Raw genomic sequence first — 26,788 nt, forward strand, 5'->3', positions numbered from 1 at the left:
ACCCTGTAAAAAGTCTGCTGTGAAAATGTCCTGATGTGACGTCAGCCTATGGGTTGGTAACGATCCAGTGCTTGCACAGGGGACTACCTTTATCTACCTTTTAGAAGCAACAGACCCTCCTAAGTAAAAAGGTAAAGGCAGTCCTCTGTGCAAGCACCAGTCATTTTCGACTCTGGGATGACGTTGCTTTCACAGCATTTTCATATCAGACTTTTTACAGGATGGTTTGCCATTGCCTTCCCCGGTCATTTACACTTTCCCCCCAGCAAGCTGGGGACTCATTTTACCGACCTCGGAAGGATGGAAGGCTGAGTCAACCTGGAGCCGACTACCTGAACCAGCTTCCGCCGGAATCGAACTCAGGTCATGAGCAGAGGGCTCCGACTGCAGTACTGCAGCTTTACCACACTGTGCCACGGAGCTCTCTTCCTCCTCCTGAGTGAGTGTATCTAAAACTGCAGGTTACGAGGGCCTGTTTTCTCCACCTGCGAGAGCCCGTTTTGTGTGCTTCAAGAGTGCACTTTGCTAATTAGCCAGTAAGCCGCCCAGTCTTAGTATTATACTTGCTCGCAATGAGTACGATGGGGCTCTGCTTGGAAAGCCGCGAGACATTTGTTCAAACTAATCAGATAAACAAGGGCTTAAACATGGATTTTTGGGGCTGCCTGGTGAGCAAGTGGCCCTCCGATAATAGCGCACGCTCCGTGGCTCCAGGTATTGAGATGAGAAAAATCATTCCTCGGTGAAAGGAAATCTTCCCATGCTCATGAACGCCTCGTGGGGTTGATTGACTTGTGATTTGTAGCTTTTCCTCCCCGCTTGCCTGCGGTGCAGTATAAATAGGTTTGCAGCCCTGCGCTGTGGAAGAGTTAGCTCCGATAGAGTTCATCTGCAAAGGATATGGAACGGCTTCTGGTTGCAGCAGGGTCCCATTCAAAGGGTGGGACACCCTCAGTATTATGCTCGTGCTCAGGGGTGGGATTCTAGCAGGAGCTCCTTTGCGTATTAGGCCACACGCCCCTGATGTAGCCAATCCTCCGAGGACTTACAAAAAAGAGCCTTCTAAGCTCTTGAAGGATTAGCTACATCAGGGGAGTGTGGCCCAATACACAAAAGAGCTCCTGCTAGAATTCCACACCCGCTCGTGCTTCAGTCATAGAATCATAGAGTTGGAAGGGACCTCCAGGATCATCTAGTCCAGGGATGGCCAACGGTTGCTCTCCAGATGTTTTTTGGCCTACAACTCCCATCAGCCCCAGCCAGCATGGCCAGTGGCTGGGGCTGATGGGAGTTGTAGGCAAAAACATCTGGAGAGCCACCGTTGGCCACCCCTGATCTAGTCCAACCCCCTGCACAATGCAGGAAACTCACAAACACCTCCCCCTAAATTCACAGGATCCTCGTTGCTGTCATATGGCCCTCTGAAAGGAAAGGTCCCCTGTGCAAGCACCAGTTGTTTCCGACTCTGGGGTGACGCTGCTTTCACAACGTTTTCACGGCAGACCTTTTTTACGGGGTGGTTTGCCATTGCCTTCCCCAGCCATCTACACCTTCCCCCCAGCAAGCTGGGCACTCACTTTACTGATCTCGGAAGGATGGAAGGCTGAGTCAACCTTGAGCCGGCTACCTGAAACCAGATTCTGCTGGGATCGAACTCAGGTCGTGAGCAGAGGACTCTGACTGCAGTACTGCAGCTTTACCACGGGGCTCTTGTCAGGTGGCCCTCTAGCCTCTGCTGAAAAGGAAGGAGAGCCCACCACCTCCTAAGGAGGAAGCCTGTTCCACTGAGGAACCGCTCTAATGGTCAGGCAGTTCATAGAATCACAGAGTTGGAAGGGACCTCCAGGGTCATCTAGTCCAACCCCCTGCACAATGCAGGAACCTCACCAACACCTCCCCCTAAATTCACAGGATCTTCATTGCTGTCTGATGGCCATCTAGCCTCTGTCTAAAAACCTCCAAGGAAGGAGAGTCCACCCCCTCCTGAGAAAGCCTGTTCCACTGAGGAACCACTCTAGCTGTCAGGAAGTGCTTCTTAATGTTGAGCCGGATTCCTCTGTTGATTCTCCTTCTCCTTCTAATCATAGAGTTGAAAGGGACCTCCAGGGTCGTCGAGTCCAACCCCCTACACAATGCAGGAAACTCACAAACACCTCCCCCTAAATTCACAGGATCTTCATTGCTGTCCGATGGCCCTCTAGCCTCTGTCTAAAAACCTCCAAGGAAGGAGAACCCCCACCACCTCCCAAGGAGGAAGCCTGTTCCACTGAGGAACCGCTCTTAACCTATGTGAACACATGAAGCTGCCTTCTACTGAATCAGACCCTCAGTCCATCAAAGTCAGTCTTGTCTACTCAGACTGGCAGCGGCTCTCCAGGGTCTCAAGCTGAGGTTTTTCACACCTATTTGCCTGGACCCTTTTAGTTGGAGATGCCGGGGATTGAACCTGGGCCCTTCTGCTTCCCAAACAGTTGCTCTACCACTGAGCCACTGTCCCTCCTAACGGTCAGGAAGTTCTTCCTAATGTCGAGCCGGAAACTCTTCTGATTTCATTTCAACCCGTCGGTTCCGGTCCTACCTTCTGGGGCCACAGAAAACAATTACTGGATTCTCGGGGCACAATTTTCAGGGCTGGCGCATAAGCCCATCCAGTGCTTGGAGTCCACGTGCGTAACGATTTCTCTGCCCGGCTGCGGAATTGAAGGGGAGGGCAAGCTTGTCAGTGAGGGGATATCAGTGGGCAGGGTGGATCAGAGAGGGCAAGATATACAGCATCTAAAATCCTCTTTCCGGATGGGTTGTGTGACAGAAGATTAAAAAACCGTGTACACCTGGAGGGCTGTATGCCGGTTTGGTCCCTGCGGCATCACGCCTTTTCCCACGCCTTGGAGCAGTTGTGTTTGTTTCTTTTCCAGTAGTAAGGTGAAAGTTGAACGCGTGCATAAGGGATGAAGTAATCTTTTTTATTTATTATGCATGAGGGGAGAGGTGCAAGACAGAGAGATGAGTCACTTCTGTTGGCGTGCTGTCCTTCCAAGAAGTTCAGAGCGGTGCTCTTGCGGTTTTGTTTTCCCCTCCACACGCACCTTATCCTCACAGTGACCCCGTGAGGCAGGTTAGACGGTGAAATAGTGTGGCCCAAGGCTTCCAGGTATTCTGTAGGGTATAAGCAAGAGAAGATGTCGGGGAGGGGGGGGGGAAGTTGCTGTTAAGCAAATTGAAATGCACAAATAAAATGGGTTCATTTGGGAGTGTGTGTGTGCATGTGTCCATCCAAATATCTTTTTTGCAATGTGCGTGATCAGGGCTTTTTTTTTGTAGGAGGAACTCCTTTGCATATTAGGCCACACACCCTTGATGTAGCCGATCCTCCAAGAGCTTACAGTAGGTCCTGTAATCAGGACCAGCTCGCTCTCTAGGCAAACTAGGTGGTTGCCTAGGACGCCGGCAGGGCAGGGGTGCCGATTTCAGCCTTTCCCCTAGGCAAACACCTCGTTTGCCCGCTCCTCAGCCGCCTCCTTCCCTTCCCCACCCCAGGTCTATTTCAAAGCCCGGAAGGGCGGTGAGGCTGCACTCCCTGGCGAGCTAAAAGCGCCCCTCCGCCTATCTGCTGATTGGCGGGTAAAACAGCGTGGCGCTCACTATCTGTGAGCGCCGGGTACACCAGCAGCAGCACGAAGGAACTGCATCCTGAAAGGGCTCCCTCCACCCCAGGGAGGCAAGCTGGCACCATTTGCCCTCGGGCCGGTGCTGCCCGTAAGAAGAGCCCTGTAAGCTCCTGGAGGATTGGCTACATCAGGGGTGTGTGGCCTAATATGCAAAGGAGTTCCTGCTACAGAAAAAGCCCTGTGCGTGCTGGAGAAGTGTCTTTGGGGAACCCTGTCTCCCTGTAGTCCCATGCAGAGACTGCATTGGCCATGCAGCCATTTGGCCCTGGCAGCACAAACCTGGCCAGCCAGACGAATATTCCTGGGGTTGTGAGCGGTCACTGCCTCCTAATATGTCGATAGAGAGTACAGATATCCTTCTCTTTCTCCCCCCCTCTTCAGCCTCAGCCCTTACAGCTACGACGAAGGCTGCCTTTCCAACAGCCAGGATCACATCCCTCTCGCCGCGCTTCCTCTGCTGGCTACGTCGTCCCCCCAGTACCAGGAGGCGGTCGCCACGGTGATCTTGAGAGCCAATCAAGTGTACAGCGAGTTCATCAAGTCCCAGGAAGGCATGTCGTTCAGCGGCCAGGTTAGCAGAAGGCCTTGTTTGGCGGCTGTAAAGAGCGGACAGCAATTAGTAAGAAACAATCGGTTTGTGCAGGCCTCGTTTTGGGCAGGAGCTCACAGGAGTGGAGCTCCAGAACCTCTCGATTTTATTGTGCTCTTTCTTTCTCCCCTCCCCCCACAAATACTTGCTTCTGGGCTCCCTTGTTCAAACCCCCTGGGAGAATTTTGCTGAGCTCTATAGGATCTGACAAACTTTCTAATATTTCCCCTCCACACACACAAAAAAAGGGAAAATAACCAAAAGATTTAAACCAGACCGATGGAAATCTTCATCTTGCCACTGTGGCCATGTAGGAGAATATAATTTTAGAAGTATGAATGCAGTAAGGTTTTACGCTGACAATTATCATTCAAGAACCTCTTCAAGGTAGATACTGAGCCAATATAATTTAGTCCAGCTTTTGGTGATTTCAGGGGGGATGCGGCATACGGAAACGAGTTACGCAGATGAGTTGTGCTAATGAGCTCTGGCACCCCTTTTTCTACAAAATGACCCCTGGTCAACAGTATGGCTTTCGTGCAAGTAAGGAAGTCATTGCTGATTCATCATAATGCCCCTGTGTAAATCCAGTATAAATCCTGCATACATACATATATGAACATATGAAGCTGCCTTCTACTGAATCAGACCCTCGGTCCATCAAAGTCAGTATTGTCTTCTCAGACTGGCAGCGGCTCTCCAGGGTCTCAAGCGGAGGTTTTTCACACCTATTTGCCTGGACCCTTTTTTGGAGATGCCGGGGATCGAACCTGGGACCTTCTGCTTCCCAAGCAGATGCTCTACCACTGAGCCACCGTCCCTCCAAAATAATGCCCGTATCATAATGCCCTTGTATAAATCGATGGTGCAGTCTCATTTGGAATACTGTGTACAATTCTGGTCACCGCACCTCAAAAAGGATATTATAGCATTGGGAAAAGTGCAGAAAAAGGCAACTAGAATGATTAAAGGGATGGAACACTTTCCCTATGAAGAAAGGTTAAAACGCTTGGGGCTCTTTAGCTTGGAGAAACGTTGACTGTGGGGTGACGTGATAGAGGTTTACAAGATTATGGAGAAAGTAGAGAAAAAAGTACTTTTGTCCCTTTCTCACAATACAAGAACTCGTGGGCATTCAATAAAATTGCTGAGCAGTCAGGTTAAAACGGATAGAAGGAAGTACTTCTTCACCCAAAGGGTGATTAACATGTGGAATTCACTTCCACAGGAGGAGGCGGCGGCTACAAGCATAGCCAGCTTTAAGAGGGGATTAGATAAAAATATGGAGCAGAGGTCCATCAGTGGCTATTAGCCACAGTGTGTGTGTTTGTGTATATATATATATATATATATTGGCCACTGTGTGACACAGAGTGTTGGACTGGATGGGCCAATGGCCTGATCCAACATGGCTTCTCTTATGTTCTTAATTACATTAATCAATAATGAACTGATTAATTGATAGATTAAAAAATTGTGTGTTTGCATTGGTATCGAAGGATGGTTCTGAAGGGGTGGCAGTGTTCTTTGTTTTTTAGATGGCAGTTGCCTTTTGTTGCAGCAGACCGCATCTCAGAAGAGGCATTCCTTCATGCGCAAGACAGGAAGAACAATGCCTCTTATAACAATTGAAAGTGTTCTTAAAAATAATTAACTTTTTAAAAAAACACATCTACCGAGATTGGTTGGAAAACCCTTTTAAAGGATAGAAAGGCCTTAAAACAATTAACAGTTCATTCTTAATCAGGCCTCGTTTTGGGCAGGAGCTCACGGAAGCGGAGCTTCAGAACATCCAAATTTTATTGTGGTCTTTCTTTCTTACCTGCCCCTCCCTCAAAAAAAAAAAACTTGCTTCTGGGCTCCATTGCTCAAACCCCTGTGAGAATTTTGCTGAACTCTTAAGATTTGACAAACTTTATAATATGTTTCCCCGCAAAAAAAAAATGGAAAAATCACCAAAACATATCAAGCAGACAGACAGGGCTGGGTTAACAATTAGGCCAAGTAGACATTGGCCTATGGGCCCCCATGCCGACTTTCCCCCCTGGTTTTCCTCCCAGCCTGCACATGCAACCAGCAACTGAGCCGCTCTTTGCCCAACTTTGCCCGGGAGGGACGGTGGCTCAGTGGCAGAGCTTCTGCTTGGGAAGCAGAAGGTCCCAGGTTCAATCCCCGGCATCTCCAAAAAAAGGGTCCAGGCAAATAGGTGTGAAAAACCTCAACTTGAGACCTTGGAGAGCCACTGCCAGTCGGAGAAGGCAATACTGACTTTGATGGACAAAAGGTCTGATTCAGTATAAGGCAGTTTCATATGTCCATATGTCCAACTTGCCTGGTGTAGCCGCCGCTGGTGTCATCTCCAAGTTTGCCTCTCTCTGCCTCTCCCTCTGCAGCTTTGTCAAAAGTGCTTGCAGGCTGCAGCGGGGGCTGTGGGTGTCGGGGCGGGCGCTCCAACTCTGAAATAATTTGCAAGGGGACCTCTGAGATTTCAACTGCCCAGGGGCCTCCATTGGGTTTAATCCAGTACTGCAGACAGGTGGAAATCTCCCATCATGCTGCTGTGGCCCCACAGGAGAAAGTAATTTTAAAAAGTATGATGGCAGCCAGGTTTTATCATCACACTTCCAATTCAAGAAGCATTTCAAGGTAGATGCTGAGCTGATCTAATTGAGTACGCCTTCCGGTGATGTCGGGGGTGTGGCATATGCAGATGAGTTATGCAAATGAGCTGTGCTAATGAGCTCCAGCACCTCTTTTTCTACACAATGACCCCTGGCCTTAATCGATATTGAACCTCATTTAAGAAAACCCTTTTGATTTAATTTCCACCTGTGGATTCTGGTCCAACCTTCTGGGGCAACAGAATGTGTGCTGCTGGCTGGGGTGGAATGGTTATTTATATTTTGTTTCAAAGTACCGGAAAGGACAGTGCAGAGCAAATGCAGGCCTCTAATACAATGGATAAAAGCAGACCTCTTCACTCTCTGCACAATTATAGCAAGGCACGGTTCTTGACAAAACCCAGGGGCCATCAGGACGTCCATCAGCAGGGCTGGAACTTTAGAAGCCCTCCCCGTGTTGCCCCCCAAGCACCAAGAATACAGAGCAGCACTGCCCCAGACATAAGAACCTGAGAAGCCGTGTTGAATCAGGCCAACAGCTCATCCAGTCCAACAGTCTGTGTCACACAGTGGCCGAAACTCAGGTGCCATCAGGTGGTCCACCAGTGGGGCCCAAACTCCAGGAGCCCCTCCCCCTGTTGCCCCCCAAGCACCAAGAATACAGAGCAGCACTGCCCCAGATAGAGTGTTCCCTCTATACCTTGTGGCTAATAGCTACTCATGGACTTCTTCTCAGACCACTGGTATGTTCTATTCAAATTGGCAGCATCTCTCTGTGGTCTCAAGTGGAGATAGATGTTTCCCAGCACCTGCCAGTTGAAGACCTTTACCAGGAAGTGTAAATGGGGCAGGGCGGGGTGGGGGGGAGGAACTCTTCAGCATGCAAAGCACTTGCTACAGAGTAGTGGCCCCATCCCTTGAAGTTGTGTCCCACATGCTCTTCACATATTTATGTGTTAAATACAATTAGTTTGGAAGTTCCAGCATAGTTTCCAAACCGGCATCAGTGTGGGTCTCCAAAGTTCCACAGGCTAAGATGATTAACAGCTGGCTTTTCTTCTCAAGCCTAGCCAGCAGCCCTTAAGAATATAAGAAGGGCCCTAATGCTTTAAATGTTTAAATGTTTTAAATTGTAAATGTTTTAATTATATAACTGTTGCATGCCTAAACCTAATTTATGTACGATCCTATGTTGTAAGCCGCCCTGAGCCACTTGGTGGGAAGGGCGGGATATAAATCATAGACAGACAGACAGACAGACAGACAGACAGACAGACAGACAGACAGACAGATAGATAGATAGATAGATAGATAGATAGATAGATAGAGTAAGTAGCAGATCAGGGGTCCATCTAGTCCAGCATCCTGTCTCACACAATGACCAACCAGTTCCTCTGGAAGGCCAACAATGGGGCACAGAGGCTGAGGCCTTCCCCTGAAAAGAAGATCAGAAAAACCCTGTTGGATCAGACCAATGAAGGTCCATCTAGTCCAGCATCCTGTCTCACACTGGCCAGCCAGTTCCTCTGGAGGGCCAACAACAGGGCACAGAGGCCAAGGCCTTCTCCTGATGCTAAGAACATCAGAAGAGCCCTGCTGGTTTCGACCAATAATGGTCCATCTGGTCCCAGCATCCTGTTTCACAGGGAGGGCCAACAACAGGGCATAGAGGCCAAGGCCTTCATAAGAACATCAGAAGAGCCCTGCTGGATGAGATCAGTGATCCATCTATTCCAGCATCCTGTCTCACACAATGGCCAAACAGTTCCTCTGGAGGGCCAACAACAGGGCACAATAGCCAAGGCCTTCACCTGATGCTAAGAACATCAGAAGAGCCCTGCTGGATCAGACCAATAATGGTCCATCTAGTCCCAGCATTCTGTTTCACACAGTGGCCAACCAGTTCCTCTGGAGGGCCAACAACAGGGCATAGAGACTGAGGCCTTTCCTTGAGTTGCCTCCTGGCTCTGGGATTCAGAGCCTCAGTGCTTTTGAATGTGGAGGTTTCCCCCAGTCACAATGGCTATCAGCCATTGATAGACTTCTCCTCCATGAATCTATCTAACCCCCTTTAAAGCTGTTTCTTCCTGTGGCCATCACAACATCCCTTGCCTTGATTTCCAGCATACCTTGCACATTACAGTGCGGTTAATCAGCTGCAATATGCTTGGCCAGTAACTGGAGGCTCCCACTGTAAGAAGCAGGGGACGCCTTGACAAAAAAAGCTCGTGCCACTGAAGACACATAAGAACATAAGAGAAGCCATGTTGGATCAGGCCAATGGGCCATCCAGTCCAACACTCTGTGTCACAGAAGAACATAAGAGAAGCCATGTTGGATCAGGCCAGTGGCCCATCCAGTCCAACACTCTGTGTCACATAAGAACATCAGAGAAGCCATGTTGGATCAGGCCAGTGGCCCATCCAGTCCAACACTCTGTGTCACATAAGAACATAAGAGAAGCCATGCTGGATCAGGCCAATGGCCCATCCAGTTCAACACTCTGTGTCACATAAGAACATAAGAGAAGCCATGTTGGATCAGGCCACTGGCCCATCCAGTTCAACACTCTGTGTCACATAAGAAAAGCCATGTTAGATCAGGCCAATGGCCCATCCAGTCCAACACTCTGTGTCACACAGTGGCCAAAAAAATTATATATATACATATACACACTGTGGCTCATAGCCACTGATGGACCTCTGCTCCATATTTTTATCTAACCCCCTCTTGAAGCTGGCTATGCTTGTAGCCGCCACCACCTCCTGCGGCAGTGAATTCCACATGTTAATCACCCTTTGGGTGAAGAAGTACTTCCTTTTATCCGTTTTAACCTGTCTGCTCAGCAATTTCATCGAATGCCCACGAGTTCTTGTATTGTGAGAAAGGGAGAAAAGGACTTCTTTCTCTATTTTCTCCATCCCATGCATAATCTTGTAAACCTCTACCATGTCACCCCGCAGTCGACGTTTCTCCAAGCTGAAGAGCCCCAAGCGTTTCAACCTTTCTTCATAGGGAAAGTGTTCCAGCCCTTTAATCATTCTAGTTGCAAAGTTTGCCTGTTCTTAACATCTGCAAACCCAAATTAAACCTTGTGGGGTTTTTTTTTTCCTGGAAGGTTAACGGTTTCTGTTCCTTGGGAAGGATGACTAGTCAGGTTTTTTTGCTTTCCCTTGCCCAGGTGTGTTTGGTCGGAGACTGCGTCGGAGGGATCCTGGGGTTTGACGCCCTGTGCTACAGCAATCAGACTATGTCCGAGAGCCAAAACAGCAGCCGGCGCGGGAGTGTTGTGAGCGTGCAGGTAAACACCCTGGGGTGGCAAGGAGTTATGCTGCTTACCGTAAAAGCTCTGGATAATATTGAGCATACGTTAAGGACTCTACAAAGCCCCGTGGCGCAGAGTGGTAAAGCTGCAGTACTGAAGTCTGAGCTCTCTGCTCACAACCTGAGTTCGATCCCAGAGGAAGCTGGTTCAGGCAGCCGGCTCCAGGTTGACTCAGCCTTCCATCCTTCCGAGGTCGGTCAAATGAGTACCCAGACGACTGGGGAAGGCAATGGCAAACCACCCCGTAAAAAGTCTGCCGTGAAAACATTGTGAAAGCAACGTCACCCCAGAGTCGGAAACGACTGGTGCTTGCACAGGGGACTACCTTTACCTTTTTAAGGACTCTACGCTTTGTGTTTGTTCCTCAGCTAGATACAAGTGAGAAACCTGGATAATATCTCCCTTTCCCCCACCTGCTTACTGTATTCTCTCCCCCAGTTTTTTTTTTCAGTTATATCATTCTTGTTCTTTCTTTGTTTTCCTGCCTCATTTTCTCTTCACGCGTTTGTAATTAATGCCTGTAAGCAGCCCCGAGGCGCAGAGTTGTAAAGCTGCAGTGGTAAAGCGCTCTGCTCACACGACCTGAGTTTGATCCCGGCAAAAGCTGGGTTTTCAGGTAGCCGGCTCGAGGTTGACTCAGCCTTCCATCCTTCCGAGGCCGGTCAAATGAGTACCCAGCTTGCTGCGGGGGGGGGGGGGGGGTGGAGTGTAGATGACTGGGGAAGGCAAGGGCAAACCACCTTGTAAAAAAAAAATCTGCCGTGAAAACATCTTGATGCAACTTCACCCCAGAGTCGGAAACGACTGATGCTTGCACAGGGGACTACCTTGACCTTTAATTAATGCCTAATAAAGGGTTTTTGGGTGGGAGTCCAGCTGCACCTTAGAGGCCCATCGGACTCTGGGGAGTGTGAGCTTTTAAGAATCAAGGCTCCCTTAGTCAGATACAAGTTGGGCTCAAGGAGTTCCATTCCCGAAAGCTCACGCCCTGAAGCTCTTGTTGATCTCTGAGGCACCACTGGACTGAATTCTAGCTGTTCGGTTACAAGACCAACAGGTAGGCCAGGTCCTACTCAGGAAACATCCGGGGGCTTTTGGGGGTGGAGCCAGGAGACTTTGTGGGTGGAGCCTGGAGCAAGGTTGTGACGAGCATGATTGAACTCCAGAGGGAGTTCCGGCCATCACATTTCAAGGGACTGCACTCCTTTTAAGGGCTCCTTCTTTTGGGGGCTCATTGAATTGAACCCCCTAGTCCTATCTTTTTGAAACTTGGAGAAGGGTTTGAAGAGAGGCACCAGATGTTATGCTGAAAATTTGGTGCCACTACCTAACCCCGCCCCCCTCCCTAGTCCAAGATACTCCCGGATCAATTCTCCGTTTTACTCTCTGGAGATCAGTCTCCATAGGGTATAATGGAGTGCCCTGTGGACATTCAGTGATACCCCTCCCCGCTTTCTGATAACCCTGAAGTGGAGGGAAATCGTTAAGACACCTGATTCCCCGTCTGTTGCAAACCACCCCTTCTTGGTAAGATCAGAAAGACAGTGGGATGGGTTCCTGAACCCTTGCTGCTATCGGAAACTTGTAGCTCTGTTTCCGTTACAGGAAAACTCACTTTTTGTGCTTCCAAAATTATGCTGTCTGCTTTTCAGAAAACAGCATAGGGAAGCAGTTGCTCAGCACCTCGGGAAGGACTCGTCTTTGTAATGTTTTATGTAGACTTCGAAAGGTTCAGCTTGAGCAGAACTTCTTTAGGGTTTTCAAGAAGAGCGAGAAGAATTTCAATTCTGTGAGCAGTTTCCCGGGGCAAGGGTAGAATGCCCCTGTATAAATCGATGGTGCGGTCTCATTTGGAGTACTGTGTGCAGTTCTGGTCGCCGCACCTCAAAAAGGATATTATAGCATTGGAGAAAGTTCAGAAAAGGGCAACTAGAATGATTAAAGGGCTGGAACACCTTCCCTATAAAGAAAGGTTGAAACGCTTAAGGCTCTTTAGCTTGGAGAAACGTCGACTGAGGGGTGACATGATAGAGGTTTACAAGATAATGCATGGTATGGAGAAAATAGAGAAAGAAGTACTTTTCTCCCTTTCTCACAATACAAGACCTCGTGGGCATTCGATGAAATTGCTGAGCAGACAGGTTAAAACGGATAAAAGGAAGTACTTCTTCACCCAAAGGGTGATTAACATGTGGAATTCACTGCCACAGGAGGTGGTGGCGGCCACAAGCATGGCTACCTTCAAGAGGGGGTTAGATAAAAATATGGAGCAGAGGTCCATCAGTGGCTACAGTGTGTGTGTGTGTGTGTGTGTGTGTGTGTGTGTGTATGCATTGTTGATTAAGAGGGCAAACTAACCGATCACATGATCACGTGAAACAGAGTGGCTTGGCCGTTTGGTCTGGATAGCCATGACAGGGGGTGGCCAACGGTAGCTCTCCAGATGTATTTTTTTTTGCCTACAGCTCCCATCAGCCCCAGCCATTGGCCATGCTGGCTGGGGCTGATGGGAGTTGTAGGCAAAAAAAAGTCTGGAGAACTACTGTTGGCCACCCCTGCCATAGAAGGTAATAAAATTCCCTGCCAAACGGTGTTTCTGCAAATCCAGGTAAATCACAAAAGGACACGTATAGCCTAGCTGTAGTCCAGATTGGGTGCTTAGAAAGCACACGAAAGCTTACATTCTCGATAAAACTTGGTTGCTCTTAAAGGGGCCACTTGGCTCCTGCTTTGTTGACTGACTTGCTTAGACCGTGACTTTGCTGGATAGGCAGCCCCCCCCTCCCCCCAAAGGAGAAGCTAGGGGTCAAGCACTGACATCTGGCAAGGCTAGGGGTAGCCCGCGGGGTCTCCCGCTCGGGCTGCGGGGCTGACCCGGTCTAGCGTTGTTTCCCAGCGGCGCGTCAACTCGATTGCCGTCTGTCAGAGGTCTGACACCTAGGCCTTGTGCCCTTCAACTTCCAGGACTCTGACCTCTTGTCTCCTGGAATCATTGTGAACAACAGTTACTGCTCGGGGGGCTCCAACCTGGAAGCCAGCCGACACCTCAGCCGGAGCAACGTCGACATCCCTCGCAGCGACGGGGAGGACTCCAGGAAGCAGCTGCCGCAGCGCAAGAGGAGTGACTCATCCACCTACGAGCTGGACACCATCAAGCAGCACCAAGCTTTCCTCTCCAGGTAGGTCTTCAAAGGAAGAAGCCGGCGGTTGGCGCCCTTTCGTCTCTGTCTTGACCTTTCACGCGATTGGGTGGAGAAATGCAAGAAAGGAGCCGGAAAAGATTAGACTCCATCGGGAAGGGGAGACTTAACTTTGAAACCGGAATGCTTCGTTGGAGTGACTCAGACCTGATTATGCGGGCATGGCTGTCTGATGTTTGGCTTGCGAACGAAGTCCTCTGGGACTCCGTGAAATGATTGAGCAGCCCACGGAGATACCCACCTGTCTGAGTAGCCGAGACGGTGGGCGGATGGCTCCACAAGCTTTACGCCATCCTATAACCGAGGCTTTTTTGAGCAGAAATGAACAGGAACACAGTGCTGGCTGGCTTGGCCTCAGGGGGTGTGGCCTAATATGCAGATGAGGGATGGCCTAATATGCAGGGGAGGGACGGTGGCTCAGTGGTAGAGCATCTGCTTGGGAAGCAGAAGGTCCCAGGTTCAATCCCTGGCATCTCCAAAAAAGGGTCCAGGCAAACCGGTGTGAAAAACCTCAGCTTGAGACCCTGGAGAGCCGCTGCCAGTCGGAGAAGACAATACTGACTTTGAAGGGCCAAAGGTCTGATTCGGTATAAGGCAGCTTCATATGTTCATGCAGATGAGGCACACAATTCTCCCATTCTCCTTTCTCCTGGTCGAGCTCCATTGAAATGAGCAGATGACGCCCACAAGAAAATTCTGTCGTGTGGGCCACTCTGCACCTGCTTTCTGGCTGCCCATGGGTGGCCTCTTTTTGATTTGTTCCTGCTGAGCATGAGCCGTCACAGCTCCTTGAATAGCAAACTGACATGGGCCTGGATTTATGAGGAATTTTCCACAACCACTCAATTTGTCAGCCTCAGTTTCTCACGGGGCTTTTTTTGTAGAAGAAGCCCAGCAGGAACATATTTGCATGTTAGGCCACACACCCCAATGCCACCATTGTTTCACACAAGGCTTTTTGTAGGAAAGGCCCAGCAGGAACTCATTTGCATGTTAGGCCACACACCCCAATGCCACCATTGTTTCACACAAGGCTTTTTGTAGGAAAGGCCCAGCAGGAACTCATTTGCATGTTAGGCCACACACCCCAATGCCACCATTGTTTCACACAAGGCTTTTTGTAGGAAAGGCCCAGCAGGAACTCATTTGCATGTTAGGCCACACACCCCAATGCCACCATTGTTTCACACAAGGCTTTTTGTAGGAAAGGCCCAGCAGGAACTCATTTGCATGTTAGGCCACACACCCCAATGCCACCATTGTTTCACACAAGGCTTTTTGTAGGAAAGGCCCAGCAGGAACTCATTTGCATGTTAGGCCACACACCCCAATGCCACCATTGTTTCACACAAGGCTTTTTGTAGGAAAGGCCCAGCAGGAACTCATTTGCATGTTAGGCCACACACCCCAATGCCACCATTGTTTCACACAAGGCTTTTTGTAGGAAAGGCCCAGCAGGAACTCATTTGCATGTTAGGCCACACTCCCTAATTCCACCATTGTTTCACACAGGGCTTTTTGTAAAAAAAGGCCCAGCAGGAACTCATTTGCATGTTAGGCCACACACCCCAATGCCACCATTGTTTCACACAAGGCTTTTTGTAGGAAAGGCCCAGCAGGAACTCATTTGCATGTTAGGCCACACTCCCTAATTCCACCATTGTTTCACACAGGGCTTTTTGTAAAAAAAGGCCCAGCAGGAACTCATTTCCATGTTAGGCCACACACCCCAATGCCACCATTGTTTCACACAAGGCTTTTTGTAGGAAAGGCCCAGCAGGAACTCATTTGCATGTTAGGCCACACACCCCAATGCCACCATTGTTTCACACAAGGCTTTTTGTAGGAAAGGCCCAGCAGGAACTCATTTGCATGTTAGGCCACACTCCCTAATTCCACCATTGTTTCACACAGGGCTTTTTGTGAAAAAAGGCCCAGCAGGAACTCATTTGCATGTTAGGCCACACACCCCAATGCCACCATTGTTTCACACAAGGCTTTTTGTAGGAAAGGCCCAGCAGGAACTCATTTGCATGTTAGGCCACACACCCCAATGCCACCATTGTTTCACACAAGGCTTTTTGTAGGAAAGGCCCAGCAGGAACTCATTTGCATGTTAGGCCACACTCCCTAATTCCACCATTGTTTCACACAGGGCTTTTTGTAAAAAAAGGCCCAGCAGGAACTCATTTCCATGTTAGGCCACACACCCCGATGCTACCATTGTTTCACACGGGGCTTTTTGTAGGAAAGGCCCAGCAGGAACTCATTTGCATGTTAGGCCACACTCCCTAATTCCACCATTGTTTCACACGGCTTTTTGTAAAAAAGGCCCAGCAGGAACTCATTTGCATGTTAGGCCACACACCCCGATGCTACCATTGTTTCACACAGGGCTTTTTGTAGGAAAGGCCCAGCAGGAACTCATTTGCATGTTAGGCCACACACCCGGATGCTATCATTGTTTCCCACAGGGCTGTTTGTAGGAAAGGCCCAGCAGGAACTCATTTGCATGTTAGGCCACACACCCCAATGCCACCATTGTTTCACACGGGGCTTTTTGTAGAAAAGGCCCAGCAGGAACTCATTTGCATGTTAGGCCACACCCCCTGGTGCCAAGCCAGCTGGAACTGTGTTCTTCTGTGTTCCCGCTCAAAAAAAGCCCTGGTTTCTCATGTAAAATTGGGATGCTACCAAACAAGTGAAAAGCTCTCCACATGTGTGGAACTTAAAAGAGTTTTGCATACTGGAAGGGCCTGTGGAAATAACAGCCAATAATGGGATTATGTTTTTATGCTGTTGATTATGAAGTGGGTTTTTTGGGGGGAGGGGGAGAGACCCTGGGCCCTCACCAGCCCGGAATTTTGATATAGCAAGAGGCCCACATACTGACAGATGTAGCTGCCCTGTGGAATTTGTATTGCAAGCTGTTCCAAGCGCACGCTCGTCAAGCACTCCTTCCTTCCCAGCCATCCAGTCGTATGTTTTATTTATCTCACATACATTCCTCAGGAAAATGCTCTTGGTGACGTTAATAAGATTTAGTGGATTCGGCTGCCGTTGTTTGCACTATTCCCCGTCCTAAATAATAATGTAGGCTTGTCATCTCTGGGCCTCGGAGGGACGGCAAGATTACGTTTCCTTTGCCTCCAAACCCTCTCGTAATTGTTAGCTACCCTCCTCTCTTTGTAAATCACACAGACGGGCCACCGATGGTTTGAGATTTCACACTCTTCTAAACAAAAGCTGCATCTCATTAAAAGAGGGGAATTCCCACCTCTCCTAGACCGATTTCACGCTAGCCTTATGCTGCTCTCACTCTCCCCTTCTCCATCAGATCTCACTCTATCTGCCCCAGGGCTGCAATTCGCTCCGCCTCTTTTACGTAGCAAACAAGATCTGCTTCACCCAAAGGATGACTAACATGTGGAATTCACTGCCACAGGAGGTGGCAGCGGCTACAAGCATAGACAGCTTCAAGAGGGGATTGGATAAGCATAGGGAGCAGAGGTCCATCTGTGGCTATTAGCCACAGGGTATAGATGGAACTGTCTGAGGCAATGATGCTCTGTATTCTTGGTGCTGGGGGGCCAAAGTGGAAGGGCTTCTAGAGCCACTTGTGAACCTCCTGCTGGCACTTGGGTTTTGGAATTTTTTGGCCGCTGTGTGACACAGAGTGTTGGACTGGATGGGCAGTTGGCATGATCCAACATGGCTTCTCTTATGTTTTTATGTGACACAGATTGTTGGACTGTATGCGCCACTGGCCTGATCCAACATGACTTCTCTTATGTTCTTATGTGACACAGAGTGTTGGACTGGATGGGCCATTGGCCTGATCCAACATGGCTTCTCTTATGTTCTTATGTGACAGAGTGTTGGACTCGATGGGCCATTGGCCTGATCCAACATGGCTTCTCTTATGTTCTTATGTGACACAGAGTGTTGGACTGGATGGGGCATTGGCCTGATCCAACATGGCTTCTGTTATGTTCTTATGTGACACAGAGTGTTGGACTGGATGGGCCATTGACCTGATCCAACATGACTTCTCTTCTGTTCTTATGTGACACAAAGTGTTGGACTGGATCGGCCACTGGCCTGATCCAACATGGCTTCTCTTATGTGACACAGAGTGTTGGACTGGATGGGCTATTGACCTGATCCAACATGGCTTCTCTTCTGTTCTTATGTGACACGAGTGTTGGACTGGATGGGCCACTGGCCTGATCCAACATGGCTTCTCTTATGTTCTTATGTGACACAGTGTTGGACTGGATGGGCCACTGGCCTGATCCAACATGGCTTCTCTTATGTTCTTATGTGACACAGAGTGTTGGACTGGATGGGCTATTGGCCTGATCCAACATGGCTTCTCTTCTGTTCTTATGTGACACAGAGTGTTGGACTGGATGGGCCATTGGCCTGATCCAACATGGCTTCTCTTGTGTTCTTATGTGACACAGAGTGTTGGACTGGATGGGCCATTGGCCTGATCCAACATGGCTTCTCTTATGTTCTTATGTGACACAGAGTGTTGGACTGGATGGGCCACTGGCCTGATCCAACATGGCTTCTCTTATGTTCTTATGTGACACAGAGTGTTGGACTGGATGGGCCACTGGCCTGATCCAACATGGCTTCTCTTATGTTCTTATGTGACACAGAGTGTTGGACTGGATGGGCCACTGGCCTGATCCAACCTGGCTTCTCTTATATTATGTTCTTAAAAACTGGTTTCTGTTGGCGCTCGAAAAAGGCGGAGCGAGTTGCAGCCTAGGGACAGATAGTGTGAAATGCGACGGAAGCCCCACAGAGAAGAGGAGCATGAAACCTAATAAGGCTAGTGGGGAATCGGTCTTAATGTTGTAGAAAGAGATTTTGGGCCTGGTCAAATGAAGGCCATAGAAACGATGGAGATTTGTGTGACGTTATATGGGATGAATTAAAGCAACAGGCGGGGCCATGCCTGCCTCCCCTCTTCCCGCTCTTTGGCACAGAAGGAAAGAAAAAGGCACAGGGGGGCCAGGGTAGGGGGAGTGGACTGCAGTGCGCAGGGCTTTTTTTGTAGCAGGAACTCCTTTGCGTGTTAGGTCACCCCTCCCCCAATGTAGCCAATCCTCCCGGAGCTTACAGTAGGCTCTGTACGAAGAGCCCCATAAACTCTTATAGGATTGGCTACACCAAGGGGGTGTGGCCTAATATGCAAAGGAGTTCCTGCTGCAAAAAAAAGCCCTGTGTATTCCTCACATGATGCCATCTCATTTTTTTTTTGCTTTGGCACGACCGTATTCGTGCGAAACGAGTGAATCGGCCTGATTTGTGAGCAAAACACGTGGCGCCGTTCTAGCCGAGCGCACGAGTTCTCGGGCGAAAGGTCCCGCTGTGTTCCGTATGAGTGTGTTACGCTGGTAAAAGAGATCGGCGGCATGCAAAAGCGCGAGTCTCCCTTCCTGCCTATTATGATCTTTCTCTTTTCTCTTTCCTCTCTTATCTTTTCTCTTTTATTAACCCCTTAACACTTGTCCCAACAACTTCTTTGAGGAAGAAATAGGTAAGCAATCGTTCACTGCTTTCCATACCGTTTAGAGCGTTTGGGGGGACTGCACGTAAAAACCAGAATGGGGTCAGCCGCTCGGTCCGCCTAGCTCGGGGTCATCTGCCCTGCCTGGCAGCAGCTCTCCAGGGCTTTGAGAGGAGGAAGATCCTTTCCCAAGACCTGCTAGACGAGCTCCTTTCCCAGGAGATAGCAGGGACTCAGTCTGGGAGCATCTGCATGCAAAGCACACGTTTTTGTCACCGAGCCGCAACATTCCCCATTTTCTGAAATACAGGATGGGATAAGGAGGGAAAGAGCCCCGTGGCGCAGAGTGGTAAAGCTGCAGTACTGCAGTCCTAAGCTCTGCTCATGACCTGAGTTTGATCCCCGGCGGAAGCTGGGTTCAGGTAGCCGGCTCCAGGTTGACTCAGCCTTCCATCCTTCCGAGGTCGGTAAAATGAGTCCCCAATTTGCTGGGCGGGAAAGTGTAGAGGACTGGGGAAGCCAATGGCGAACCACCCCGTAAAGAAGTCTGCAGTGCAAACATCGTGATGTGACGTCACCCTAGAGCTGGAAATGACTGGTGCTTGCACAGGGGGGCTACCTTTACCTTTTAAAGGAGGGATGTCATTTTGGAGTGATTAACCCCTTAAAACAGGGCCATAAAACCGGTCCTGGTCCGTGGCCTGTTAGCAACCAGGCGAGGCAGAGGCACCGCACCACCCCTTCCGCCCATCCAGGTCCCATGCGGGACCATCCGCCCATCCAGGTCCCAAAACACCACCTCTTTCATTTGCTCGGGTCCCGGGCGGGTGGAAGGGGTAGCATGGCAGTGACCTTCATCTACCCCTCATTTAAAGACCCCGCCATGGAGAGGCAGGGACGGGCAGCAAAAAACACAGCATCCCCACCAATCTGTAGAAAAATTGCCTTCCACAAAACCAGTCCCTCGTGCCAAAAGTGGGGGGGGGGGGCACTGCCTTCAAACACTCCCAGGCCCAGTAGTATTCTATTTCAGCTTTGAATGTTTGAAGCAAAATGGATGAAAGGTCAAAAGCCACTTTCTGTCCAAAATAATAAGATGATATTGGATTTATATCCCGCCCTATACTCTGAATCTCAGAGCGGCTCACAATCTCCTTTTATCTTCTTCCCCCACAACAGGCACCCTGTGAAGGTGGGTGGGGCTGAGAGGACTCTTACAGCAGCTGCCCTTTCAAGGACAACTCCTACGAAAACTATGGCCGACCCACGGCCATTCCAGCAGCTGCAAGTGGAGGAGTGGGGAATCCAACCCAGTTCTCCTAGATAGGAGTCCGTGCACTTAACCACTACACCAAAGTGGGTGCTCGGCCCCCTTCTAGTCTGTGTCCCATCCCAAGGGTGACAGGGGGTGAGGACAGGTTGAACTACCCACCTCCGTCACTGGTGTTATGCAGTGCCAGGTCCATAAATAATAAGACCGCGATCCTTCGGGACTTTCTGTGTGAACAGGATATGGACCTGGCATGCGTGACTGAGACCTGGGTACGCGAAGGGAGACAGTAGCCCTCTCCCAGGTAGCCCCCGCAGGATACTCAGTCTTTCACCAGTCACGGACTAGTGGGCGGGGGGGAGGAGTGGCATTATTCATACGGGAGGCTTACTCCTTCAGGGTGCTACCGGCACCAGAGGTTGACGGCATTGAATGTGCAGGTCTGAAGTGGGATGTGGGAGAGGGGTTGGCGATCTGGCTGGTGTACCGGTCGCCTAGCGCACCAGCCAGCGCCTTACCGTCCCTGATGGAGGCCGCGACAGGCTGGGCGTTGGAACACCCAAGGCTTTTAGTCCTGGGTGATTTCAACATCCATGCCGATGATGCGGACTCCAATCGGGCGACGGACCTAGTGTCATCCATGGCTACGCTAGGACTCTCTCCATTTGTAGCCACGCCCACTCAGCAGGCTGGGCACATGCTGGATTTGATCTTTGCCTCGGGGGTTACAGTGACCCGAATTACTGCTGATGCGGTGCCATGGTCGGACCACTATGCCCTGAAGGCCCGCAAGGATGTGCCACCCCAAACCTGTCTAGCCGATGAGCGTATTTTAGCTCGCCCAAGGAACCTAATGGACCCACTACTGGTCCAGAGGGAACTGAGGGATCCCTGGCCCCCTGGCGACTCACTCGATGACATGGTTGAGCTATGGCAAAATCGGCTCACCATGGCCATTGATGAGATCGCTCCTCGGCGTCCTCTGCGCCCCTGTGAAAAGATGGCGCCGGGGTATAATGCGGATTTGCGATCGATGAAACGGAGGCTCAGACGACTAGAGAGGCAACGGCGGCGGACTCACGACGAAGCAACCAGAGCATCTTATAGAGAGTATATGAGATCCTATGAGATGGCAGCCAAGGCTACAAAGAAAACTTACTTTGCGGCCAAGATTGCATCCGCGAATTCATGCCCAGCACAATTATTTAGTATCATTCGGACTCTTACAACTCTGCCACAAGGCAGACCAAACTATAGGGAATTGGAAATAGGCTGTGAGGCTTTTGCAACATTTTTCGCGGATAAAGTCTCGTTGCTCCGCCGTGACCTCCCTGCCACAATTGAAACAGTAAGTGAACTCGAGGCTCCGTGCCTGTTTTCAGGGTCAGTTTTAGATAGTTTTGCAACACTTAGCTTGGAGGAAGTTGACAGAATCCTCGCAACTGTACACCCAACAACATGCGATTTGGAACCTTGCCCATACTGGCTGATTAAAGCTTGCCGGATGGAGCTTCAATATCCTGTACGGGATATTGTAAATAGGTCCCTCTTGGGTGGGCTTTTTCCAACATCTCTTAAAGAGGCGATAGTCCATCCCCTCTTGAAAAAACCTACATTAGACCCAGTCGAATTGGCGCATTATTGACCGGTCTCAAATTTACCCTTTTTGGGTAAAATTATCGAGAGGGCAGTAGTGTTACAGTTGCAGAGCTTCCTGGAGGATGCTTCCATCCTAGACCCACACCAGTCCGGCTTTCGCCTGGGCTATGGGACAGAGACGGTGCTGGTCGCCTTAGTAGATGATCTCCAGCGACAACTGGATCGAGGCGGGTCAGCAATGCGGTTGTTGTTGGACCTGTCAGCGGCGTTCGACATGGTTGACCATCAGTTGCTGGTTCACCGCCTCGCCGATGCGGGGATTCAGAGGTTAGCCTTACAATGGCTTTCCTCCTTTCTCTGTGATCGGGGACAAAGGGTGGCGATCGGGGGACGATCGTCCCAGAGGCATCCGCTTAATTGTGGGGTGCCTCAGGGGGCGGTGCTTTTCCCGATGTTGTTTAATATCTACATGCGCCCCCTTGCCCAGATTGTCAGGAGATTCGGGCTGGGTTGCCATCAGTATGCAGATGACACTCAGCTTTATCTGCTGATGGATGGCCAGCCTGCCTCCGCCCCAGAAAAACTGGCCCCGATGTTACAAGCCGTGGCGGGGTGGCTCAGGCTGAGTCGTCTGAAGCTGAACCCAACGAAAACAGAAGTCCTTTGTCTGAGTCGTGGTGGCCTGGGAAGGGAAATCCCTTTACCAGCCTTTGATGGGGCGCCACTGATATCGGTGCCTAAAGTCAAAAGCTTGGGGGTGCTACTGGAGCCCACATTGGCTGTGGAGGCCCAGATAGCAGCCACTGCGAGATCCGCCTTTTTCCATCTTAGGCAAGCACGACAGCTGGCACCCTTCCTAGAGCACAGCGACTTAGCAACAGTGATTCATGCTACGGTCACCTCGAGACTAGACCGCTGTAATGCCCTCTGCATGGGGCTGCCCATGTCCCGAATCCGGAAGCTGCAGCTGGTGCAGAATGCTGCAGCCAGGCTGTTACTGGGTCTCTCTATTCGGGATCATGTGCAGCTGGGGCTGCGGAGACTGGATTCGCTACAAGGTGCTGGTTATTACCTTTAAAGCCCTATATGGCCGAGGTCCTGTCTACCTTAGGGACCGTCTCTCCCCACATGTTCCCCAGAGGGTACTGAGATCTGGATCACAAAATCTATTAGAAATCCCTGGGCCGAGGGAGGCGAGATTGAAGGCTACCAGAGAACGAGCCTTCTCTGTTGCTGCCCCCCACTGGTGGAACCAACTCCCTGATGATGTTAGAGCCTTGCGGGACCTTGCCCAATTCCGCAGGGCTTGTCACTTTTCCGAATGGCCTTCAACTAAGGCACAGAGCTGCTTAACATCATGGTATGGAACTTTGCACCAAAACTGTTTTTAAAATCTGTTCAATATTTAAAGTGTAATTGTTAATTTGAATTGATCTTACTGTAATTGGTTTTATTGCTCTATGGTTTTATTGTGGATATTTAATGATGTTGTTAGCCGCCCTGAGCCTGCTTCGGCGGGGAGGGCGGGATATAAATGCGAAAAATAAATAAAGTGATGCATGGTTCAAAGGAAATAAATATTAAAGGGGGGTTGGAATCTAAATGGATTAATAAAATACTTTCTCTAGATTGCATTTTTGAGCCAGCCTAGCAGTAATTCCATAAGGAGAGGAAAAGTTGGCTCTGCCTTAAGGAATCTCAAAACTGCTTCCATTGACCTTTCCCTTCCCCTCCCCGCAATAGGCCCCTTGTGAGGCAGGTGGGGCTGAGAGAGTTCAGAGAGAACTGCGACTGGCCCAAGGTCGCCCAGCAGGCTTCATGTGGACGAGTGGGGTATCAAACCCGGTTCCCCAGATTAGAGGCTGCTGCTCATAACCGTTTCACCACGATGGCTCATTATATGTTCATATCAGAAAGCAAAGAAGCATTACTAGAATAGCAGATGCAAACAGGCTTGCGTTCTTTAAAAAGGGAAGATTGGGGGCCAGCTTTGCTGGAAACCCTGCCTTCTTTTTAAATACTTTGTAGTGTTTGGGGTAGCGCTTAAGCATGCAGACTCTTAACTGGGAGAACCGGGTTTGATTCCCCACTCCTCCGCTTGCAGCTGCTGGAATAACCTTGGGTCAGCCATAGCTCTCGCAGAGCTATCTTTGAAAGGGAAGCTTCTGGGAGAGCTCTTTCAGCCCCACCCACCTCACAGGATGTCTGTTGTGGGAGAGGAAGGTAAAGGAGATTGTGAGCCGCTCTGAGACTCTGTCCTTGAAAGGGCAGCTTCTGGGAGAGCCCTCTCAGCCCCACCCACCTCACAGGGTGTCTGTTGTGGGGGAAGGAGATAAAGGAGATTGTAAGCCGCTCTGGGACTCTGATTCAGAGAGAAGGGCAGGGTAGAAATCTCCAGTCATCTTATTATTATTCTGCTGGAAATGATGTCGCATTTTATGCTGGATTCTGCCTGGCACCTAGAACGATGCCAGCGCATCACACACATGAGGCAGTGTTGGTATGCTTTGGGTAGTTCTAGTGGCTGCAGGGATCAAAGCAGAAGGTGTGACCAGAAGCAGGAGAAAGTATAGCTAGCCTGAAGTTCTGCCGTGAAGCACTAGAATCATAGAGTTGGAAGGGACCTCCAGGGCCATCTAGTCCAAACCCCCTGCACAACGCAGGAAATTCACAAATACCTCTCCCCCGCACCCCCAGTGGTCCCTGCTCCATGCCCAGAAGATGGCAAAAAACAACCCCTCTAGGATCCCTGGCCAAACTGGCCTGGAGAAAAATGACTGTCTGGCCCCAAACTGGCAAACAGCATTTCCCCGGGCATGTAAGAAAGGGTCATAAAAACTAAACACTAGAAGGAGTTGGTTAGCTGCAAGCTGGCAGCATCTTCCTGCTTCCTTTTTGCAGGGGCCGCTGGGTGGGTGGAGCCCCACCCCCCAAAAAAAACCCCCCAGGAAAATGTAGTCAGCCTCATAAAAGTCTTCGCTACAAGGCAGGGCTCTCCAGCACAGGTGTCTTAATTTCTCTTTCTCGTCTGTTCTCACGAGGGGCATTTACACCGGAAATGGTTCCTTCCATACATGTGGCTGGAGACCCTTTAGAGCCTCTCAGGCACCGTTTAACGCACTGCTTGCTATAGTTCATGCCACAGTCCCCGGCATTATAAAAAGGAAATTATAAAGATGTGCCTCACAAAACGCATTTACTTAAAATATTTGTGGACCACTTTTCCAATAACAAGAGCCCCGTGGCGCAGAGGGGTAAAGCTGCAGCACTGCAGTCGGAGCCCTCTGCTCACGGCCTGAGCTTGATCCCGGCGGAAGCTGGTTCAGGTAGCTGGCTCCAAGTTGACTCAGCCTTCCATCCTTTCGAGGTTGGTAAAATGAGTCCCCAGCTTGCTGGGGGGAAAGTGTAGATGACTGGGGAAGGCAATGGCAAACCACCCCGTAAAAAGTCTGCCATGAAAACGTCGTGTGAAAGCGACGTCACCCCAGAGTCGGAAACGACTGGTGCTTGCACAGGGGACTACCTTTACTTTTCCCCCCAGTAACTCAAAACAGCTCAGAACAATTGGATAGCCCAGGCAAGCCCGATCTCGTCAGATCTCAAAACCTAAGCAGGGCAAGTTACTTGGAAGGGACACCTCCAAAGGAATACCAGGGCTGGGACGCAGAGGCAGGCAATAGCAAACTACTTCCCTGAAAAAACGTCCAGGCCCCAGTGGAAGTCGCCAGAGGTCACCTTGATTTTCAGGCACGCAAGCTTACACACACACTCTCGCACACATTTTTTTAGAAGTTAAGAACATTTTAAAACAAGAACGATAGAGAAATGACAATACTAAAAAGCCAACCAAGATAGCTGCAATAAGCATTGTGTCCTAACTTTATGGAAGGCTCGAATTCCTGTTATGTTGTTGTAAGTGTATGTTGAACTCTTAGGCAGAGTGCCCCCTCCCCCAAGAAGAGAAGAAATCCATTTTGTTTAGCTAGATCCCCAGTATGTTCCCTACTAAACCTTTCCCTTGTATGAACGCTCTTCAGAACTGCATGCCCTGTTAACCACAGCATGGGCTTCTTTCATGGTCATCTGTCTGTTTGCTTCTTGCTTTCTTCCTCGTTGCTTATCCTTTGTTTCCCTCTCTTTTGTAGTTTACATTCCAGCGTCCTGAGAAACTGCCCTGGATCGAGGAGATCCAGTAGCTCCATTGCGCTGGATGGCGGGAACCTTGGGAAATTTGAGTTTGAGATCACTGACTTCTTCCTGTTTGGATCTCCTTTGGGACTCGTCCTCGCCTTGAGAAAAACCGTCATTCCAACGCTTGACAGTAGGTTTCTGGTATGGGGCAGAAGGGCTTTGAAAACACGTTCTGTTTTGAAAAGCTTTTTGTGTATTGTGAACAAGGAAGCATGCATGGAAAGCTCAGGGAATTATAGACCACAGAGCCTGAAATAATAAGAAGAATTGCAGATTTATACCCTGCCCTTCTCTCTGAATCAGAGCGGCTTCCAATCTCCTATATCTTCTCCCCCCCTCAACAGACACCCTGTGTGGTGGGTGGGGCTGAGACAGTTCTCACAGTAGCTGCCCTTTCAAGGACAATACCCACGAGAGCTGTGGCTGACCCAAGGCCATTCCAGCAGCTGCAAGTGGAGGGGTGGGGAATCAAACCCGGTTCTCCCAGATAAGAGAGCTCTGGCTGACCCAAGGCCATTCCAGCAGCTGCAAGTGGAGGAGTGGGGAATCAAATCCGGTTCTCTCAGATAAGAGAGCTATGGCTGACCCAAGGCCATTCCAGCAGCTGCAAGTGGAGGAGTGGGGAATCAAATCCAGTTCTCCCAGATAAGAGAGCTATGGCTGACCCAAGGCCATTCCAGCAGCTGCAAGTGGAGGAGTGGGGAATCAAACCCGGTTCTCCCAGATAAGAGAGCTATGGCTGACCCAAGGCTATTCCAGCAGCTGCAAGAAGAGGAGTGGGGAATCAAACCCGGTTCTCCC

General features: G+C 50.0%; 1 protein-coding gene across 5 annotated transcripts in view; it reads left to right on the forward strand.

Annotated features, from left to right (window-relative positions):
• Window positions 1-26,788, forward strand: part of PITPNM2 (phosphatidylinositol transfer protein membrane associated 2) — a 269,886-nt gene that overhangs the window by 187,472 nt on the left and 55,626 nt on the right. For all 5 annotated transcript variants that reach the window (XM_060250129.1, XM_060250131.1, XM_060250130.1 and 2 more), the window contains exons 11-14: window positions 4,050-4,239; window positions 10,060-10,179; window positions 13,168-13,382; window positions 25,942-26,117. In XM_060250129.1, coding sequence (XP_060106112.1) covers window positions 4,050-4,239; window positions 10,060-10,179; window positions 13,168-13,382; window positions 25,942-26,117 — 701 coding nt within the window. The remainder of the gene's footprint in view (window positions 1-4,049; window positions 4,240-10,059; window positions 10,180-13,167; window positions 13,383-25,941; window positions 26,118-26,788) is intronic.

This window comes from Heteronotia binoei, chromosome 11, assembly GCF_032191835.1.
Source record: "Heteronotia binoei isolate CCM8104 ecotype False Entrance Well chromosome 11, APGP_CSIRO_Hbin_v1, whole genome shotgun sequence".
NCBI classification, from domain to species: Eukaryota; Metazoa; Chordata; class Lepidosauria; order Squamata; family Gekkonidae; genus Heteronotia; species Heteronotia binoei.